The sequence below is a fragment of the Bactrocera tryoni genome, chromosome 1, assembly GCF_016617805.1.
Source record: "Bactrocera tryoni isolate S06 chromosome 1, CSIRO_BtryS06_freeze2, whole genome shotgun sequence".
Taxonomy (NCBI): domain Eukaryota; kingdom Metazoa; phylum Arthropoda; class Insecta; order Diptera; family Tephritidae; genus Bactrocera; species Bactrocera tryoni.
The window spans coordinates 64,533,600-64,550,486 of NC_052499.1; the positions used below are offsets into that span (position 1 = coordinate 64,533,600).

General features: G+C 37.5%; 1 protein-coding gene across 4 annotated transcripts in view; it reads left to right on the forward strand.

The window, feature by feature from the left end:
• Nucleotides 1-16,887, forward strand: part of LOC120772315 (G protein-coupled receptor kinase 2) — a 244,281-nt gene that overhangs the window by 87,821 nt on the left and 139,573 nt on the right. For all 4 annotated transcript variants that reach the window (XM_040100835.1, XM_040100864.1, XM_040100845.1 and 1 more), the window contains one exon: nt 1,422-2,740. In XM_040100835.1, the coding sequence (XP_039956769.1) occupies nt 2,689-2,740 (52 nt within the window). In that variant the 5' untranslated portion in view covers nt 1,422-2,688. The remainder of the gene's footprint in view (nt 1-1,421; nt 2,741-16,887) is intronic.

Consider the following 16,887-nt stretch of genomic DNA (forward strand, 5'->3'; position numbering starts at 1 on the left):
GATTACTGTGGCCAATAAGCGTTAGTTGCTCATACGCCACGGAGCACCGCTGCACAGCCGTTTCTAGTAAAGCGGCGTATTCAACTTGTGCTTTGTGTGTAGCGAGTGCAGCGCATTTGCTTTAACTTAAGACTATTTTGATAAAATGAACAGCCATAAATTGCAATATACAATCTCCTCTGTGGTGTTATTGGAAAAGTTCAAATAAGTTGAGCATTACTGCAGTTAGTTCTCGATAATGCTCTTGTTTTCGACAGGAAATAGTAATTTACTTTAGTTTTGAAACTGCATGAACTCTTGGTTGTTTTAATTTATTGCTGGTATGTTTTCTAATAGGGTTGCCATATCACACCGAAGATAAAAAGTTAAATATAATATTTTTGTAAAAAATAAATTCATAGATTTTTGAAAGGTTTTGCTCCAAAAATAGTTTCAACAATGATTACGTTCAATATTGGCTTCCAAAGCTTGAAGAGAGTCTGGTTTACTACTGTGATCAAATTGAAAGGTGAATTTTGTCTATTTCATCTCTTTTAAAGTGATCTCCTCCCGCTGCAATATACCTACGCCAACGAATTTTCCAGTCATCACAGCAGTTGGAAAAATTCTCCATCGTAATGTCCATAAGAGCCTTTTTCTATTCAGCTTTTATATCCGCAATTGAGTCAAAACAGTGTCCTCGGCGTGGTCATGTGATTTTGCTAAATAGCCAGAAGTTACACGAAGGTAAATCAGGCTAATGCGATGGTTGCAGCACGATATTAGTTGAAAATGTGGCGAAATGATCACGAATAACTTCATCCAATTTCGGCCATAAAAAGTTGGTTATCATCGATCTATATCGCTCTCCATTGACAGTAGTCAGCTTCATTCCGAAAGAAGTGCGGACAGCTGCTTCCACCAGATCAAAAACCACACTAAACTGTTTTCGGTGAATGTAATGGTATTTCATAAATTTGTTGATTTTCTTCGCCCGAGAATCGTCGGTTTTGTTTATTTACCGCACCACTCGGATGAAAGTGAGTCTCATCGGAGTTTTTCTTAAAAAATCGTTATCCTTTTCAAGTTGTTCCAAAGAAAAATCAGCAAATTCACGACGTCGACGGTAGGCCAATGCATTCAGTTCTTGAGTGAGAACAACTTTATACGAATGCAAGCCCAAATACTTTCACCAAATCCACCAGGTTGTGGTATCAGACAATCCCAACTCTTGAGAAATCATTTGATCCCTATAGGAAAAGTCGGCATATGCGGAGATCATTCTTTTTATAATAAGTAAAATTTTACATTTCTGCAAATTTACATTTCAGCTTAATGTTATTTGTCGGCAACTAGTAATTAATGAATAAAATATTTATTGCATTACAGTTAAAATTTTTTGTAGAAAAATTCTAATTTTGGCTTATTTATTTACTTTACAGCTGATCATTATCTTCACCTTCAAGAATTGCCAACCATATCTAACCGTTAAAGTGATCCAAGGTGATTCAAGGCAAATGAAGTTTCAATAAACAACTTTCGCACAAAAACGGCAACAAAACGCACGAGACATTCTTAGAAATATTAAGGATTGAGCAAAAGAGAAGCGCACAAAATCTCAATAGAAACCCTGCAACAGCACAAACAATATCGCCCAGCCTACTTCTGTGCTGGCATGTTGCTGTGGTTGGCATCGCTAGCAAACTAAATGACGCCAATCGTTACAGCAACAACAACAATAATAATAAAGCAAACATATCGAGCCATTGAAACGGCACTTTCCGCTGGACACGGACACACACAAATGCGGCCAGAGGCAGCGCGAGGCGACCTAGCACCAATTACAATAAATAAAATAGCAAAAGCGACAACAACAACAGAGAAATTACAGCGTTTTTCGCATTAGTTGCGTAGCGTGAAAGCAAGGCGGGAAGTGAGTGTTTACGCCGCGTGGTCAGTGAGCGACAGGAAGTCCGCCTGTGTGTGTGTGTGAGGCTTAGTGTGGAACACGCCCAAGACCCCTAGCAACAGAGATTTTTGGTCGTGTACGCCAAAACGCGCTAAGCACGTTCGGCAAACGAACGGTACATACGCACAACAACCGGAAACGGAAACACAAGTGCTACAAACGACAGCCGGCAAAAACGTTTGGCAATTTGCTCCGCCGGACAGGCAGACAATCTATGAGCACCGTTAGTTGGCTTTCTGACAGCGCTGTGCACATATTTACCATTCCGCTGCACTAACTGTGTGTGTGTGCGCTTATATACTTCGTCGATATGTATGTGTATGTTTGCGGCGTCTATGTGTAAAGGTGTTATGTAATCACGCGCCATTACTGGAGGCGTCAAACTACCAATAATTGGTGCGCAGCGTCGCAAAAAACATTTTATTCAAAACATAAAGGTCACGGCGTTGCCAAGCGGTAAACGTAATAATTTGCTGCGAGCAAATAATATTGCCACACTTTTATTGCTTAGTCAAGAAACACACACACAGACACGCGCACATTCAAGCACGTGTTCACAGCATTAAAAGACACAGCTGCCATAGTTTGCGGCCGAGCAAGTGCCGGACAATTAACTTCAACGCCCAGTCAGTGCTTGAGGCGGCGCGACACGTGCAAGCCGCCGCTCAATATCCGACAGTGTAGAGATCTTTTTTCCAGCCGGCCAAAGGATACAATAAAAAACCGCCAACCTGGAACTAATGGAATTAGAGAATATTGTGGCCAATACGGTCTACTTGAAAGCCAGAGAAGGTAAGTGTCTGCCTATGTATAGTAATGAGATATAATGATACAAATAAACTTGTGTTCATATAATTAAGTCACGCCACTAATAGAACGAAAAAGCGGCCTTGACTCTTTTAGTACAGAAGTAAAACTTAGTTTTAACGAAAAATCGAAGAAAATTTAATTCAGTTCAAAACTGAATACCAGTTTGTTCAATAAGTTTTGTCATTTGATAAGAAAAACATAAATTTATGATTCAAAATAAATGATTCACTTTATTATTCAGTATAATCTCCCTTACCATTAGCACACTTGCTCCAACGATCCTCCAATCTGTGGATCCCATCCCTGAACTGAGAATCCAGAAGGTCTGCAAAATACGCCTCAACAACGCTTGCCACACATACATTTTTTGAGTTCTGGAAACAAGTGGAAGTCGCTGGGCGCCAAATCTGGTGAATACCGTGGATGCTCCAACAATTCGAACTGTAATTCATGCATTTTAGCCATTGTGAAAAGGCTCTTGTGACACGGCCCATTGTCCCAATGAAAAATGGTTTTTTTTCTTCTGCAAACCGGGTCTTTATTCACGAATTTTTTCCTTCAACTGGTCCAAAAGTTTGCAATAATATTCAGAATTAATTGTTTTACCAGTTTGCAAGTAGTCCACAAACAAAATTCCTCTCGCATCCCAAAAAACTGATGCCATAACCTTCTTCGCCAATTTCCCTGCACGAACTCGTTCCGAAGCCGAACAACCAAGCTCGCACCATTCTTTAGCATCTTGTTTTGATTCAGGATCATGGTGATAGACCCAAGTCTCATCCATAGTGATGAATCGACGCACAAAATCCACTTTGTCCTTTTTAAAACGCTCCAAATGTTGCTGAGAAAGTCGCATTTGAATATGTTTTTGTTCCATTTTTAGCGCATGCGGCACCCCTTGTGCACACAGCTTTCTAAAACCCCAAAATTCACTTAAAATATGGCTCACAATGACTAATGAGATGTTGCCTCTCGCCTCTCGCCTCTCCTAAATCTCTCTCAGTCAATTGACGATCTTCCAAAACCATATCCTGTATTTTGCCTAAGATGTCTGGTGTTGTTGCGTTTTTTGGACGTCATTCACGTGGATTTAGATTTTCTATGGGATTTATGTCCGGACTTTGAGTTGGCCAATCCACAATTTTAATAATTCGACTACTTATCGAAGTAGAGCAGCGCTTGGAGTCGTTTTCGTGTTGAAAAATTAAAACCAACGCTAAATTGTCGACATAGTCACCGTCTAAATTGTCCTCCAATATGTCTTTGTATATTTCGCTGTTCATTTCCCCCCATGTATTTTAACAATCGGGCCAACGCCTGAAAGCGCGAAGCAGTACCGATCCTTCACCGGTGACCCACCAAGTTTCGCAGTTTTTTTTAAGTTCTTGCATATGTAATCCTACATATGGTTTGCCGAAAGCATTGAATTTGAACTCGCCAATCCAAACTATCAAATTCCAGAGCTTACCGTCCTTCCAGAGTTGGTCTTTGGCAAATGCTTTTTCACTTTCAATATTTTTTCTCGAAACATTATTTTTTCGTCTTGATTAGCGGTCATTTAATGTATTTTCTTGCACTCTTCTTCGTAGAGTTCACGCGGATATTTGTATACTTTGGTACCCCTCTAATTGAACCCTGATTTCTGTAGAAGTTGAAAATGGATTCGGTTTGGTCAACCTAACCAAAGACCTATCGTCAGAACCGGTGGCCTTTTTACTAGATTCCAATTGTTGAGTACGTATGGGAGCTACATATATGCTATAGTGATCCAATATCAGCGGTTCCTGCGAATGAGCACTTTCTTGTGGAGAAAAGAAACAAAAATTCAGATCGATATCGCAAAAACTGGGGGACTAGTTCGCGTATACAGAGTCGAACGGGCAGACAGACGGATATAGCTAAATCAACTCCGCTCGTCACGTTGGTATTTTTTAGGGTCTCGAACTTTTCCTTTAGCTGTGACAAAAACCTCTTCTTATCCATCGCTGTTGGCGTAGACGCCACTTACGCGGTTATAGCCGAGTTTGCAACAGCGTGAAGGCTGTTCTTTTCATTGGAGGTGTTTTTTTACGTGGCGTGTCTCAAGCCGCACAACTCTGTGGAGGTATGATTCGCGTTCTCACTTTAGCTCGCCTTGAAACGGATATTTTTTGGCTACCCTGAGGTTACTTGGTCTAAGGCCGGAAGTCGTGAGCTGCTTGAGCCATATGTAAACGAATCGTTTCTGGCCACTCTCAACTGAATGATGCTCAGAGAACTTTACTCACTTGCGTGAACTTCTACACCTGGCTCCATCCTCCAATTTTATAATAATGAAAAGTTTAATACGATCTGAGGTGATAACATTGAAAGCGCTTGATGGTCAAATCCGAGATAGCGGGAATGTAAGGCAGTAAAAGCGCGACACCTATGAAAAGAAAGCTTCGCTCAGCCTCTCATACAAATATTTTATAATTGCCTAAAAGGATTTGGTATTTTGGTCATGCAGCGAAGAAAAATCTATCTGTCGTCATAACAAAATCGGACACTCAGATAGTTTCTTTCTCTTTAGTCTGAAGTCTACATATCCGAAAATAGCACCAATAATCTTCTTTACCCGCTGGAACATCCGCTTCAAATGACTGTCAGGTATTTTTAGGAAACCGATATCCGGGCCGACACCAGCTCGAATCAGACTTTCGTGAATACTCATTTTGATTGCGTTGAATGTTGAATACTCTTCCAAAAGATGTTGTATATACATATGTGGGCATGTATATTTTCTCCTTAAAAAGTATTATAACCACTTCTTTCTTCTCCAATTTAGACTAGTAGGTAGTCACTAGCAATCTTCCATTTTTGTTCGGTTCTCTGTAATTAATCCTTCATGTACGTGGGTATTAGTAAATTAAGCAACACATTTGATTAAATACTGACGGTAAGAGTAATCTCTTCTTCGTCTACCAGCTATTACTGAGCTTCAATTCACCGGCTCACATTTCTTTACCCTTGAACTCGTATGCGCCGTATGTATGTATATGTGTGAGTGGAGGCGAGCACTGAAATCTATTTGCTTATCTGCTCTGCCTCTATAATCCACAATTAATTATAATACACGCGCTAATAAGAAATAATTCATACCACTTAATTACGCTTACAGTGAAGATTGTGCTTGTGATTTAAGGCAGCTCCTGATGACAGGCAAAGCCGTAAGAGTTGATAAGCAAAATAAATTGGGGATTAATTTACGCATGAGCTAACTTACATGCAGTACGCTGCTTAACATATGGATGCAGTTACATGTTCCTGGAATTACTGGAGCACTGCTAAAGTGAACTATGTATATACATTAGGGTGTTTTGTTTTTGTTTTGAATTATTCATTTTTTTTCAATCCCATTATGAATTTGCCTTGGAAATACCCTTAATATTAACATTAAGGACTGGACCGAGGCATTTAAAAATTTTCCATTGACAATCTTTATTTTTCTATAGCTCAGAGGCATTTTATCGCTTTGATTTTAGACACATATTTCTCAGAATTGAACATTCTACAAAAGTGGCCATTGCGACAAAGTTGAAACTCACACCGGCGAGGTAGTACGGGGCTCTAAACCTGATTTTTCCACGAAATTCGCATTTTTTTTGTATATATCTCGTAAATGACAAGAGCTACAGAACATGACAAAGTCTTTCTCTACTTATCTCCCTCGCTCTTTTCCTCCCTTCCTCTCTGTCTTCCTTTCTCCTTCTTTCCCTTTCTATCTTTCTCTCTCAAAAACGGTGAATATCTACTCCAAATTCTAAAAATCTGCAATTCTACAAAAACCCTTCATTGTAAACGCTACATAACCTCAATTATAAAATTGCGCAGACATCATTTTGTTAGTTTGATAAACTTAAGCTTTTAATTAAGAGCTATCCTTCATCATATCCACTTTACAGCACTGCAAACTATTTTTTGATCCAGCTCTCGTACAGAACTCTGAAATAGAGTCTTCCCTGTCTGATTAATTTCGACAGAATTGCGAACAGTTTTCAAGTAGCTTCGTTTGAAGTCTTGTACAAATGCTACAAACTCATGAAGCTCACTAGGGGTGCCTTGACCTCTTTCGCGGCAAATAGAAATGCGACAAATGCTTGAGTATTTTCATGCTGAGGCAGACTCATAGCTCGGTCGTATCAATTTTAATTTCGCAAACGAATTTCATTCGCTCACGAAAAACAATCTTTTTTGCAGTAACTTTTGAGTGAAAATTTTAACAGTTGTGGAGACTCTCTAAGGACCAAGCTCACTGATATACGGTAGCATTGAAAAAATCCCACTCACTTAAAGTCTGCAGCCATTTGTTTTGAAGAAAAATTTATGATTTTTTCTCATTTCAGTCGTCGATTTGTGTGAAGAGTTTTTATTGTGCTCACGAAGTCAGTGCTTGGCCGAGATCGCGCTTTGGGGAGATTTCGCTGGAGCTCTTTTTTTACATAGATTATACGTTAGCACTTTATCGCCATTTCTAACTCAGTTTAATTCTTTTCAAGCTAAGCTGAGTGCAGTAACCTCCTTTCATGTTTATTAAAATGGTTATCCGCCAGCTTGAAATGATTTGTCTTCCAGGATATCATTACGGTTCTTTCTGTGTATCTGTTTACAGTATTTTCCGTTCTTTCCAGAAATATTTTTTTGCATCGCCTAGACTCTTAGAAATTCTCTCGTAGAATTATTGCCAATTCTAGCTCCTCTGTCTCCTTCTGTTTTACTCCTGAATGAATGGGTTTCACGTGACTTTACCAACTGCTAGACTATTCTAGCTCAGTCGGAAGTTAAATGTAGTGAACTCCCCGCCCTTGGTAAAGGCGATCTGTCACCGTCAACGTGATAAAGATAAAAAGTCAAATCGCCTAACATAACTTAAAACTGATCCCATGACGTTCTGGCTTACGGAACGAAATGGTGCCGAAATGTACAGCTGATCAAAGTTGCACAAAGCGAACAGAGTCTGAGGAGAGCTATCAAGTTCATTATTCTTGTTGTAAATTTTAAACTCTTAACGTTAGTCAACAAGTTTCTATAACGATCCCAAAGTGTGGTTTCCACAAATCGTCGTAGCCTAGCAATGAGTGGTTGGTAATTCTCATGAACTTGGCAATTCATTATATCACCACTTGAGGCTGCGCTTATTGAGCTCTCGAAATAAAGTTAAGTTAGACAAAATTAGATTTTCTTCAGAATATTCCACAACAATTGTTGTAGCTAATTTCTATCAGCTAATTCTCAAGCACATACCCAACTAGGTATTTGTCTACATTTCTATTTTTCCAAATTTAATTTTTAATTTTACGCCCCCTCTGCCACAGCCGCCCAAGCGAATCTTAACTCCAGAATATTGCATGTCTCTGGGTAATTTAATATACAAGCTTCCGGTTTATTGCGCTTAGTTTCGTTTTTGCTTTTTGTATCATTCCTTTTGCATTTACAAATACTCTGCCTGCTCATCCATATGCCCGTCGATTTTGAAATTTCTCTTCTATACATAGTTGTATGTTTGCACCACCGTTGCGTGTGTTCCTCTGAGGAAGTCCGCAGCTATAAATTATGCATTGCTTAGCAGGCGAGTTGAAAGTGGATTCAATGTAGGAGAGTCCTGTACTAAGTGGCAAAGTATAATCATATTAGCTGAATTTCATGCACGTTAGCCATGGCGTATGAGTAAAATCAATATTTTTCAAAATGTCCAACCTTTTAGAGCAAAATTATTTGAAAAAGCAGGGGTTGGTAATAAATTGCAGCTTTGAAATTTTGCATGGATTTTTGTCCAAGGCTACGGTATAATCTCCAAAGAAATTGCTCAAATCGGACCACTATCGCATATACATAACTGCCCTAGAAACTGAGTCCAGTCCTTGTGTGAAAACTTTTTTAATTGACGAGATATGTTTACAAAATTTGACATGGATTATTGCGGAAGGCGAGAGGGCAATCTCCGAAGATTAAGTATAAGTCTGGCTTAATATGGATGGATTTATGTCTCATATTATTAATTGATACAACCCACTTTTCACAATGCTATAATTGTTATTAGCAGATTGTATTAATGTATAAGGGGCTACATGGGTTGACGGGTTTCAAAAATCGATTTTCTTTATTCTCTTATTCAATTCTACAACACCTCTAGATTATTGTCCTACATTTTCAAGTTGATCCGAGTGATAGTTTCGGAGATATAGTCTTGAAAACTTGCGCGTTTGAGGCTAGTTAGGCTAAATAGGCCGTTCTTAAACACGTTTTTCTCGAAACTGTGTTTTTGAAAACGGTTGACAACATTTCTCGAGAACTACTGAATCTATGTTCAAGAAATTTTACACAGGTCTTTGAATAACAATTCCTAAGATTTGGACTAAGGTTTTTTTTTGCTTACAACTATTTGAAAAAAAAAAAAAAATTCGCAATATTTTCACTGTAATTTTCATATTTTTTTTTTAAATGCCTGCCAAAAATTAATTTTTTTCCACTTTGGATGATTCTGTAAGCAGTTATCCTGCCATTCGGAATAGACGTCGCAATGGCCGAATTTAAAATATTTTTTTTTTTACAAAAATTTCAGAATTTCTTTGTTAATAGTGTATGCTTATAATATTAAAAAAATTGTAATAAAATATTTCAATTCTTATATGAGACAATTTTTTTTGAAAAAGTCTGTTTTTACCCGACGAAACCCACGTAACCCCTTAAGTCCAAAATAAGTTTGTTTTGGTTCTCTATATACTTCTTTCATAGCGCCAAAATGTAGACCACATTTCTTTGCTCATTTCTTTTTACATATGCGAGAAATTTATTGCTCCACAAATCTAATGACCTGAAGGTGGCTGTATCGGGGTTGAACGAAGCAGTCGGAACTTGTTTTCAAAGACAATAATAAACAAAATTTTAATAAGTGAGTCACGAAAGTTGAAAGTTTTCAAAAACAAACAAAAATAATTCTCTGCCCGATTTATTTTATAATTTAATCATATTGTCGATCGACATCTCTCCACGCTCAAACTTTAGGAGTTTAGTTGTCATAAAGGAGAATCGTTTGACAAGAAAGTTGAACAGAGTGCAAAAACATAGTCTTATCCGGCAATTGTGATTATGCTATACTGCATTGCCTACATTTTGGCGTGCACTGACTAAGAATCATAATGCTCATCAGTAGTTTTTATTGCTCATACCTAACATGTAGTCTTCCAAATAATAGAAAAAATATTTATTGCATCTATAAAATATTTGTATGCAAGATTTCTTTGGTTATAATTTAATTCTACCAGCCATTATAAATATTCAAACACACAAATCTGCGACAAAAAGCTTAACGAAGCACAAAATTTTCAATTTCACCGCAATTAGATCTGCTTTGCATAAATACTGGATTGCGTTTACCTGTTTGTCAAACAAATGCCTAGTGATCTGCCATAATATATTACCATAAAATACTTACGAAAGTAACTAAGTACACTTCCTACTAAAGTACGGAACATTTTCATTGAAAAGCGCAGTACAAAATGTAAATAAGTTACACGCATTCGTTAACAACTGTATCCTACCTGAAATGTATTTACTTTAGTAGATAAAAACGAACTCAATTACAATTTCTATCCCACGTGTAATTCCACACATATCTTGTATTATATAATCTTTAACAACACCTGCTGAACCGCTTAACAGCGCTTGCCACCGATACAGCGCAGCACTTTGGGAGCTCGCTTGATTGCAGCGCTGAACCCTTGAACTTATCGTTAATCGCTGCCATTTTTCAGCGATTTCATAACAAGCAGCGTGAGTCTCAGAGTCCCAAAATAAATAATAGCAGAAAGTTAAGAAAAAAAAGTCCTGCACACGTTTATAAAGGTGTACACGTTCGCCCGCTGCTCCCAAAGGTATGCTACACCGTGATGATTTTCCTTTCTTCATGCGCTTTGTTCTCGACATCCATTCCGGTTTCTTTTTATCATTGAAGCGTAAATATTTTTTATAACTTTTTGTGCTTATAAATTTCTTTTTTTCCCGCTCTTTCTTTTATTTGTTGTCAACTGCCATGTAGCGGTAGATTGCAAAAAACCGTACATCTAAAAGAATTTCAGCATATTTTTCAGGTATATCCACCCTTGTATCGCCCTGAGCTACGCGAATATTTCAAAGAAAATGCTCTCAAAACTAGCCCGCATATTTTCATAGTCGTGTGCGCCAACCGCTCTCCTCCTCCAGCGCTGTTGCTGCGCAGTAACAAATCTAATATTGATTTAGGGCCACTTGGCCCGACAGTCCGCACTAGGTGCTGTTGTTTCTAGTTTTATTGTAGTAATTTCCTTTTGTGTTCCGTCAGCTTGGCAACAATGTGCCAGCCGTCGCCTCAGTTCATAATTTTGTTGTTCTTCGTTCGTCGTTCATTGTTTACATTTTCCCATGACAATAAAATAGCATCTAAAGACAAGTGCTCGACTTTGAGCTACAAGTGTGAGCTCGTACGTTTTCATAACCAGCGTTGGCATTCGGCTTTATACGGGTACAATTTGTGTGTATGAGATGGCGGAGGGTGAGTGCAAAGCTAATTGACGCTTTCAACTTTCAATTTAATTCAATTATTGTGCATCTCAATTAACTAAATTTTATTCAATTTAGTTTTCCATGTATTCAATCAGCTTACCAGTCTTTTGATTTAGGAATATTTACCTAAACTAAATATATTTATATACAACTCATTTAAAGTGTTCTTTAAACAATTTAAATTAAATTGAACACTAGTAAATTGCATCCATTCTTTAAACGAAGTCATTTCTATTAAATTGAGTTACCGAAAAATTTGTAGCACACGGAATCAATCAGCTCAAATTGCGCTGGTTTCCACTTTACTTCGGTCAAATAATAGTACAGTATATAATTTTTTCTATCTTTATCGCACTCGAAACGATTTGAGCCCCTGTTGTTGTTGTTGCAAAGTGCTCAGATTTTTTAAAGATTAATTATTGTTATCGACAAAGAAGCTGTATCGACGAGGCAGTTGTAAGTAAAAGCGTTTTCAGTGGCCGAGAGGAGAGGAGGATATCCCGTAGATAATTGCTCCCGGGTCTGGAGTTCTCAAAGAGTCACGGTGCTCTGCAACAATTCAGAATTTTTTCCAAACAATTCACTAGAATGATCCCGAGATTCCGGATTCCTCTCTTCCCCCTAAACATGTTTGTGAAGAAGATACAAAGTTGCCGAATGATTAAGACTTTAACCTGGTAAATTCAACAACTAGGAGCACTCAGATTGACACAAGACAACTCAAACTGTTTGCGGAAGTTGTAATTGAGGATGCCGGTTTTTCTTTTTAACACATCTGGGCAGATCTCAATTTCGTCTAATCCGTAGAACGCTGATTGTCGTCGACATTAAGAACTTTCTCTTTTTTTTGGCTGGGGCCCCTATGTTGGTCATTAGCCTGCTAAGTTGAGAGGTGATTTTCACTGCCTTTCCTGCGGCGTGCTGTATTTGTACCCAGAGGGTTAGTCTTACCCCAAGGTAGTTTACTGCTTTTTGTGTCCTAAGATTATCCGTAGTCATTTGCATACTTATTTCGAGGGGTTTACTCAGCATCTACAATAAACACGTTCAGTAACTGGTCATAAGTCGATGTGCTAATAGGTCTAATCTGAGTTCTAATAATCACGGATGACCGTTTTCGATCTACAGATTACCTAAGTAATAAGTTGTAAATCGCATTCCAATTCATGCGGCTAATTGGTATAAAAACTGTCGCCTTGGGTTTCGTATGAAAAATGTTTATCCTATAATCTAATATTTTTCATGGTTATACCTCACCTAAAGTCAAATAATTATACTCCTAACTAAATTTTTTAGTGAATTTTTACTTGGAATCCGAAATTTCACTATACAAAAACTCCCACAAAGTCTAAAAGCCGTTAAATAATGATAATAATTTCTGTAGCTGCGTTCGATACGCCACTAATTAGCTCTCTATCGCTTAGCTCCATTATCTGTAATCAAAAATCTGCAATTGGATCCAGCAGCGAACTGGCATAAGATTTTTGAAGATGATCTCTTAACTAAAGTCGCATAAAAATGGTCCATTCGTACAAAATTCTTACTTGGAATCTCAAAGTTCACTTTATAGGAATAAAAAAATATCAATTACTTTTACATGCTGATAAATAATGACAATTACTTCTAAACCCATGTTCAATTCGCCATTTCTCTGGTCAGTATCCTTGAGCTACATATATTCTGTGTTTCTTTTTTTATTTTTTTTATATATAATTGGAACCACCCAACCAGTATAGTGTGAGGCAAGTGATATTGTGGATACCGTGGTAAATTGGTATAACCGCATGCATACTTATGTCACTCTTTGCAATTTGTACCAGTTGTTTGTTCGTTTCGCCTTTTTCAAAATTTGAATTTAGAAGTTTTTTCAAAACATGTGTATTTTTTCTTTTTTAATCCCGAAAACTTGCTATATACTCTTTTTCTTTGTCATAAATTTAAGGTTTATATACATAGATTTAAATTTTATTAATTTATTTTGCCTTCCTTTCCTCACCGCAATCAGTTGAATCCGCAACTTGTTTTATTGTCATGCCTTGAAAGACATTTACTGTCAAATTCCAATTTCGAAATGTATTTGTTGCCTTTTACAACTCTATTTTGTATTCATTTATTTATTTATTTCTCATCCAAAAATTGTAAAAATCATTCCCGCGCATATTGTGAAACATTGCCTCGCCGTCATGTTTGTGCGTTTTCACATTCTGACGACGGGACATTTTATCGCTGCACAATTATGGGCGCCGCCTTCGGCAAGCTTTTCCAAAGTTACGAATATTTTCATTCACAATTTTCTTTTGGATTTTCAACAACGCCTCGAGGATAGCTGTGTGGCGCGAAACTGAATATTAAAACAATGCAAAATTCAGTGGCGAAAAAGGGGGACGTGAACGCTTCACGCCAAGTGGAAGCACATTTTTGCCATATTTATTTTTTGTTGTAAATTTCATTCCCCTTGCCGCACTTGATTTCAATTACGAAATAATCTGGTGTGCCTGGAAATTTATGCTATTGATTGCAATTTTAAGGTTCAATGTTTTATTTATTATATTTGTTTTTTTGCTTTATGGAAATTTAAATATTTCATTTTCATTTAAAGAAAGATTTTAACTAATTTTTAGCCCAAATTTTGAATGTAAAAATCCCTATCCAAATAATGAAAATCTCCTTTCAATGAAACCTGCCTTTTCTCCCTATGCTTGCAGCTTCTTAAACTTTCCCTCTCTCATCTCAGTGCAAGCACTTTATGGCATTATTAGAAGCCACAAAACACGCTGATGAACTCAATTGAAATAGGATTAAATCATTATTTGATAACCTTGCAATTTGTTTGCGCAAATAAAATTTCCAACTAAATTTTTTGATGCGCTTAAGCTCACTGAGGCCGGTATAACACATTTACTCGCTGCTATTCATCAGGCTTTTTGTTGCTACTCGAATTTTAATGTTAGTTACAGAAGCTATAAAGCAATAAAATCAATTCCGATAACTAATCGGAGCTTTTCTTACACTTAACCTTAAATGAGCCGGAAGCTATTTTAAACTAGAGTCTAAGCATACTACGATTTTTACTCCAATAAATTCAGGTTTGCCCAGCACTATCCTATCTCTAAATGTTAGATTTTTTTGCGTACTTATCCTTATAATGAATTTCCTAACTAAATCACGATGATTTTGGAAACTCAAAATTGTAATTTCAGCAACTCTTATTTTTCGAAATTCGGTATATCCTACTTCCTTGGTGATGACCATTTTATAGCTTCTTCTTCTGGCTTCTTACTTCTGGTTGTGGCAGTTTTCGAAACTCCAGAGATCGTTTGTATTGATCTTCAGGATAAAATGTGCAAAGTCTGCCTGCTTTTTAAATCTCCCACTACTTAGTACTTACGTACTCTGCACTACATGACTACGCGAATATCCTAGGATCGTATGTATATGATCCCATAATGGAACCATATTAGCCCGCTTCTACATTATAGTAATTTTTCTTCTCTATTCCATTGCATTTTCAGCCAAAAGTCGGAGACAAAAAATTTCCATTTATATTTTTCTTTTGAGGGCTTATCTCGATTTAACGACACAGCTAGAGGTTGTAGAAATCTACGGTAGACTAAAGTAATTTTATTTCTTTATATACTTCTCGATTTATTAAAAATATAGATCTCCTTGACTTCACCAATAAATGGCTCAAGTGTTCTGTTGTAAAAGTATGATCGGGTTGGACCTTATGGCTTTAAAAAGATAAGATTTCAAACTAAAAAATTGTTGACACAGTTTTGTGATTTCTTGGTTCGGTGTGGTTGGAACAAGCTTTAAAAACGAACCTCATTCGGATAAAAATCCGGGTCCGTTCCGGTTACTTAGACCCGAATGTCGTTGGAACAGTTAACTGTACATTGATAGTGGCCCGCCACGAGTTCCGGAACCTTAGTTGGTAGGTTGTTATGCATCCATCTTTCAGTACGGAACGCGTACCAAGAGCTTGCTGCCGGTTTCAGACTATGACGAATGAGTTTGGTGTTGAAAAATTCGCCTCAAGTGAAGCTTGTGGAATCCTACCAATCCAATTTTTTCAAAATGGGGACTAGAAATCCTATGACAGGGTTTCTGCGAAAGAATTTCTCTGAAATTACCTGCAAAAACTCGAAGAAGTAATGGAAAAACGATGTATATTTGACCTAAATCGGATCAGATTATTCCAAATTTTTTCACGAACACCTTCAATTCTATGCAAAAACAATGCCTCTTTTTTCTACTTCTTATACTACTCGTTATTTGTCAAAAGTAACGAGTTATCGATATCACTCACACTCAGAGTATAGCCATACTAAGCACTAATATCTGGTATGAATTATCTCATTATAGGAGACTTCTGTATGTTCCTAGATTAACTTTATTTCGAATTCAAATCCAGACAACGAGACGAGACGAGATCTATTAATTCCATAAATTTTAACATCACAACATAATATTGTGACTTCGTAGTTTTATTGCTCATCATTACTACATAATCATTCATAATTACTCGCATAATTCACATAATTGTCTAAATATCCTGCTTTGACCCTCGCTGCAAGCTTAATTATTAAGCACTAATTGACGGTTTAACCCCAGAGCTTCTGTTGCATAACCTAAGCAGCGACGAATGCAATGCAACGAACTTAGCACGGATTACATTTTGAATTATTAAATTCGCCATTTTGTTTGACCTTATAGAGGAATGGCTGCAACTGGTTGGCTGAGCCGAAAAGAAGAAGCTGCAAAATTGCAAAAGCGGATCAATTTATATGCATCGTCGTGACGCAAGAAAGTGAGACAACCATAAGGAGAAGTAGAAGATAGCTTAAATATAGCAAAGTTCATGCACTTCAACTGCTAAAAGCAAAATGAAGTCATAAAATTAACGAATAGTTTGTTGCAGGGATGTGTAGAGGCCTCAAGCCATACAAACTGCCTTGTATAGTATTCATAAATACTTAGTAGTGTATGGTTACCGCATTGTAGCTCTTCACGTTCATTTAGTTGGAGTTACAGAGCACACTATTTATGTCTATGTCCATACCTACACATGTATATATAAAGTCCTCCGTGTATAAGGCCGTGCTTTCAACCAAGCGTTGCATCAGCTCCTACATCCTTCCTCGACTGTTGGATTTGTGTTTCGTCAGCTACTCGGCACTTGAATCCTGCTATGATTATATGTGTATAAGATTATATACATCTGTTTGTATGTCCTTTCTGTGCCTATTGAGCTCACAGTACTCCATTGAGATTTTAACTACTACGCCGTTGAGCTGGCTCTGGGCAAGCTGACAGCGAAACTGACAAACAGTTGGACAGCAAAATGTGTGCGGCGGATGGTTAGAGCATATCAATTCTGCTTGATGAAGATGGCATGGATACTGTTGTTGCTAATAGCATGTATGCGTCTAATTTCGGGAGTGGGAATAAATTGAGACTGCAATAGAAGCTTTTGGCCGCTTACATTGCACAGATGTAGCTAAAGTGCTCAGTAATGTGTTCAATGTGGTGAGCTGCATAAAATGTTGCACTGTTGCGCTAGCTGTAAC